Below are 6,086 nucleotides of genomic sequence, written 5' to 3'. Positions count from 1 at the left end.
TATGCAAATCCTAATTTATCTAACTAATAATGCTCGTATCATTTTGTTTGCAACTTCTTCCCCGCTATAAATTTTCATAGCTTTCTCACTTACAAATACAATGATTTAATGGCTTTCACGCCATTAATTTTGTTCTGTCCATCGCAATTGTTATTCATCAATTTGAATCTGTTGCTCCGCTTCTGCTTCTGTAATCATTTTTGTTTGATGATTCTTGGCCCAAAGTTGTTGGAATTGTAGTGTTGTGAGTATGTTATATAGATTCATCATTTGCTTGAATTTTTCAAAAAAAATAAGGATGCTTTAGAATATTTTGTTGTGGTTTTAATCAGACAACTAAATATTTTTGGCGAACAAGTCAGCCAATACATGCGTTATGGTATTTTGTCATGTTTGCTACTGCATTTGAAGTAAAAGTTCAGTGTTTCCGCTCATACTTGCAGGAAATATGTCAGAAAATGGTGCTGTTGTGAAGGCAATTGTGTTTCATATTTTCTGCTTTTTGTTCAGCAATCGTGTTTCATATTTTCGTTGATAATGATGATCTGGAACAATTTCAGGTGAGATTTTTAATGTTTTTATAGCTGGTGTCCTATGCTCAACTTCAGTATACTACCTCTGTTTCATTAATTTAATGAATTATATGGACTTGGTCCAATAATTTTAATGAATTTTAAATACTAATTATTTGTAATCCATGAATGTTTGCTTCACGTAATTATTAGTGTTATTAATTAGCCAATCCCTAATGGACTAATGAATTTTATTTACATAAAATCATATGATAGGGTATGATAAAATTCAATAAAATGACAATTGGATTGACATTTCAAATATAACAAAATTAAAATAAACCCTTAATGAGTAGATATATGATAGAGAGTATATTTAATTTGTAAATATAATAATAATAATAATAATCAAATTTATAATAATATTTAATTTATATAAATTATTGATACATTCTTATGATATTATAATTTATAATAGAAAAAAGCATAGAAAAATAAGTGAATAGAGAATATTTTTTGAGTCTAAGATTGATCTAACGGTTGAAGTAAAATTGTTTTATAAGTATGATATTATTATAAATTGGTTTTAGATTTGGGGTAAATGGTGAGTTGGTCTCTATGTGGGATAAACAAGGATTGGGAATTTGTAAATGATATAGCTCATGGCGGCTTTTGAAGTTGTTTTTACCTAACTAAAATGTATTCTGCATACCTCTATTTTTTAAATGTGTAAATTTGAATTATAAGTTATTACACCTTAGTCATGCTTCGTTTATTTAAATTTACGATTTTAGATTTCATATAACGATATTATTTATTATTTCGTAAAATTATTTCACAGTACAAAATTAGTATGAAGAAAATAAAATGAGTCGTGCGTCGCACGGGTGTGATACTATTATTTTATAAAGAACATGATAAAATATGAATCATATAACTTAAAATATTAAATAGACCAGTTAAAAATATATAATTACTTTTTTGGTCAAGTTTAGATTGTAACATTCTAAAAATTAAGAATCAAGAAATTAAATACCTGAGCAAAAAAATATTTATTGAAATCTACTCTCAAAGCTACTACTAGAATGGATCACATACAAGTATTGGTAATATACTTAGAGAATAGGGAATGTTAAGCAGGGAAGAAACACTATTGTTGATCAAATCAAACCTGTATGTGATAAAACTAATGTAAATATTTTTTTATTGTTATAGAAAAATGGGAATTAAGAAAATTGGATAAGAGAGAATTTGTTTTTTGTTAATGGAGAATTATAATTGGAGAAGAAGAAAGTGAAAATTATAGAAAAAATGAGCAAATCGAGCTTTGATTTTTATGAATTTTTTGAAATTAAAGAGTTTAATAATTTTTTTTAATATATTAGAATCAAACTAAATATATAAATCAAAACAAAAAATATTAAATGTGTGTCAAACGAGAGTGGTGCTCATATAAGGAGCTCACATAAAGTATGTAGCATATCATTCCTCTATTTTTAAATATCACCATGCTCAATTAGTCAATTTTTTCTTATTATTAAAACTTTTCTAGATGGCCCCTAAAATCAATTTTTTCCAAATTATTTGAAGTTGAACCGTTAGCATAAGGTTTATACGTTTTTTATGAGATTTGCAGAATATATGACCAAATTAAATTATTCATTCATTAATTGAATTATGGAAGATAATGTTTTAAGGAAAATCTAATCTTTATCTAAATTTAAAGTTTCCTTATTTTCAGAATTTTAATTACTAGTTTAAATGAAATAAATTTGGCAACAAAAGAAACCTAATGACCTTATAAATATCGGTTTGCAGAAAAGAATTCACGTCGATTTGATCATATTCTGAATTGAGCCGATTTTTAATTGAAGTTCAAATATATTCATCCGATTTCGGAAACGCAGGTGAGTTTTTGCTCTTTTCGTTCAATACAGATTGTTTTTGTTTTGAATGTTTGTTTAATTGCTTTCAATTTCGATTCTGAATTGCCGTATTGCCGTGACGGTCTTATAACTTTAATTCGAATTAGAATCGACATTCATGCGATTCTTAATTAGGGCTAATTAAAATAGAAGACATAGTACATGTTTGGTTGGCGATACTAAATAATCATAGATATAGTATGAGATAGGTTAGGATTGGCCTTATCTAAGATTGAACTAATATTGGATTAAGGATTGTGGTTTAGTTTACTAGATTAATCTTAGATAACTTTAGTTTGATAATTGGTAAACAAGATTAATTATATTAACTCATTTTATATTAGATTTTATGTTTTCGTTTGGTTTACAAGATCATGTCCAAGATATTTTTTTTCCAATATAAAATATTGGATTGATAAGGTTAATTATATTTATATGTCGAAAAATTTTAAAAATTTTACAAAATTAAAATTGATTAATCTTAATTATGTACGTGTGGGGATTGCATAACTATTGTATAGTGCATGGTTGACATGTGTCGATAATCACTTGAATTTTTTTTAAAAGTTCATATAAAAAAACCAGATCCCAAAAATTCTCCAACCCCAAATGCAAAAACCAAAATTTCCCAACCCCAAGAACAAATTGTCGACCCCATCCACATCCATGACGACAGTTAGCAAAGGTAGGAGAAGCCATATAAGTTTAGTCGCAGGGGTGGGGGAGAGATGGACAGTCGCGAGATTAAGGTAAATAATGCTGCACCGAGACAAAGAAGACGCGGGCCGGCGGAGCATGACAATAATGCCAACCGAACAACAGATTATCCATGAAAAGATACGAATCGAGACTCTGTCGGGACAACCGAACAGGGGCATAGTATTAGTTAATCTTGTTGTATGACAAAAGAATTAAATTTCAGGATCAAAATGAGTGTATTAGCTGACAAGTACAGCGGTGATGACTTGAGCAACATAGGCTATGAAGAGCTGCTTGAGCTGGAGCAGCAGCTCGATCTCTTGCGGATTAAAGTTGAAGCTCGAAAAGCTGTAAACTCAATTACCTAAGCCACACACACTCTTGTTATGTTATTACTCAATTTAACTTATGTTGTCATGTTTTGATTCTAGGAGCTTCTCATGAAGATAGAGAATCAAGAAGAAACGGTAATTGATTTATGATGAAATGGAATTTACTAGATACATAATTGTTATGAGTAATATTTTCATTCCGCAGGGCGGTTTACGCTTCAGGATGCTTTGGAGTACCGCCGATGGTAATGTGTACTATCATAGTTTCGACGAGTTGGGTCTGAAGGATTGTAATGATCGAGATCTTGTATTATCCGGATTTAAAAGAAATCCGGAAGCCTTTCCGACTGATGTTGGATTTTTCTGTGTGGGTGATTCCTTGTTCATGGACGAAAAATCTGGAACCAACAAATGGATTGTGGTCTGCACTGCCACCACCTGATGGTTCTTTTAGTGAGTCTTGGACTCTTTGCCCTACTACTATGAAAGTAAAGCGATCCGTCCCCATTCTTGTCCCGTTGCATGATGGCAGGAGCGGAGGCACTAATGAACGAGAAGGTTGGGCTGAGATCTACAACCGGCGAGTTTGAGGGTACGAACTTTCCTTACATGGAATATCCTCTTGCCATCATAGTGGAGGATGACAGGATATTCACCCACGGGAGCATTTGTGCAAATGAAGGTTGGGGTGAGATCTACAACTCGGATAGGGGCAAGTTCGATTGTCCCGATCCAGTCTCTTGCTTTCAGTGGACCGACCAAGTTGTTATGCTATACTATCACCACTTGCTTTACACCAAAAGGAAATATCACAAACCATGTCAACCATCTCTCCTCTCTTACAACATTGCTGAACAACAATGGGAAATTTTTGCGGACAACCTCCCTCCACCATTATATGATTCTGGAACGAGGAACCTGGTTTATGTGGGGGGCGACATTCTATTCATTATCGACTATGCATCTACCTGGTTCGTCTATGATCTGTCCCCCAGAAAGGAGGCAGGGGAAGTGTTCGTGAAGGGGAAGCTTAGGGGTAAGCGTGTGCCAGTGAAGGGAGCTTTCTATCCCGGCAACAAAGATATTAAAAGTACTAGTTGGGTCATCTGCATATTCATGCCCACGCTCAATAAATACTGTGATCTTGGATACGCCAAGGTCGAAGTTGTCCAAGGTTGGGGCGGGGATTACTTTGCTACATTTCAAATGATGGGTGTCCTGAGAGTCGGTCCCTTTTATGAGATTTATATGTAAGTCTGCTGATTTGAATTGGTTTTGATTACTTATGTCCACAAATGTGACATGCTCATTTTTGTATGCAGATTTGCCGACAAGGACAAGAAAGGGAAAGGGAAAGGGAAAGAGAAAGAGAAGGTAGATGGAAGATTATGTTGAATGAGCTTTATGCCTTTTGCTCATTCATCGCATTCCATTTTCCCTTTTATAGTTTGATAGTTTCATAATCTTAGTGATTTAGGTTGAAGGCAAAGAATTTGGAGCATGTTCTTGAATTAAGTTTGGTGAAATTGAAAATCTTGTTCCTTTTTTTTGGTGAGTTATACAAATGGGATTATCTTAAAACATGATATGAAATACATGATCTCCTAGTGTTTTTTACAATCCAAAATTGACGTGTTAGTGTACGCTTATTTATGCATCTGATTCTATTTTCTGAAACATCCTGTAAATGTGACATGTAAATTAATTGCATTTAACTTATTGCAAAGAAATTTGTACTAATGAGATTAATATTTTCATTACATTTAAATTATTTCTAAGAAGTGAAATTAATTTTTTCATTACACAACGAATTAAAAATATTGAAACTAACAAGCCATCTTAGCTCGGTTGGTAGAGTGTGTGGCTTTTAACCATGTGGCACAAACGGCGTTTCATTTACTCGTAATTTCAAAAAATAATTTTAACTAATTAAAAATTAATTTGTACTTATGATTTGAAGATTTTTGTTTAGTTCATCAACCTCGTTTATTTATGCTGATTGTCCGAATTTGAATCATATTTTCTCCCAATCATCAAATGCTCTTACAAAAATGGTCTCTAAAATCTCTTCTCTTGAGCTGCCGAAACAATGCATCCATCTCCAAACTCCACGCAATGCATCCATCAAGCACTCATTTCTTTCGCATACACGAGTGCTCGAGCTCTTCGATAGGATCTTCAATCATATCAAGGATCCACGTTATTTGTAGTGTTTAGTGTTAATGGACAGTGGTGTCTGGTAAATTGTTCATTCTCATTGCATTGCATTTCAACACGAAGATACTCCTTACACTAGTTAATGTGCTTGACAAAGTGGTCCTGGTCTAGGATACAATTTTGGAGGTGATGGAAACAAATTGAGTGAACGAATTCACTACGAATGAGGTTTTTGAAAAATAAATAACCAAGGGTGTTTGATATAATTTGATTCTAGAAGTGTGATATTTCGGTATATTTTTTCACCCGTAACACCAAAAAGAAAATTGCATAGAATTTTGTAACATCAAAAATATACTCCCTCCGTCCCGCACTACTCGCACCTTTCCTTTTGGGCACGAAGATTAAGGAATGAGTGATAGACAAAGTCAACAATTACGGCTGTAGGTATAAATTGTTAC

At 32.8% G+C, this 6,086-nt stretch overlaps 1 protein-coding gene across 2 annotated transcripts; it reads left to right on the top strand.

Moving 5' to 3' along the window:
• The first annotated feature begins 2,996 nt into the window (after positions 1-2,996).
• On the top strand, positions 2,997-5,014 carry LOC121771446. Of its 2 annotated transcripts, none has more exons than XM_042168236.1 (4): positions 2,997-3,486; positions 3,568-3,603; positions 3,674-4,718; positions 4,791-5,014. In XM_042168236.1, exons 3-4 carry the CDS (start codon positions 3,991-3,993, stop codon positions 4,861-4,863), a joined length of 801 nt encoding a protein of 266 aa, XP_042024170.1. In that variant the 5' UTR covers positions 2,997-3,486; positions 3,568-3,603; positions 3,674-3,990; the 3' UTR covers positions 4,864-5,014. Both variants share the same exon structure in this region, with proteins under 2 accessions (XP_042024170.1, XP_042024177.1).
• Positions 5,015-6,086: the final 1,072 nt, after the last annotated feature.

Source organism: Salvia splendens, chromosome 2 (genome assembly GCF_004379255.2).
Source record: "Salvia splendens isolate huo1 chromosome 2, SspV2, whole genome shotgun sequence".
Taxonomy (NCBI): Eukaryota; Viridiplantae; Streptophyta; class Magnoliopsida; order Lamiales; family Lamiaceae; genus Salvia; species Salvia splendens.
Note: the sequence above shows the minus strand (reverse complement) of the source record. Positions and strands in the feature narration are given on the sequence as shown.

Coding starts and splice junctions, on each gene's coding strand:
- LOC121771446 (XM_042168236.1), top strand. CDS start 3,991: ATGATGGCAGGAGCGGAGGCACTAATGAACGAGAAGGTTGGGCTGAGA. Junction 4,719..4,790: donor CCCTTTTATGAGATTTATAT/GTAAGTCTGCTG, acceptor TTTTGTATGCAG/ATTTGCCGACAAGGACAAGA.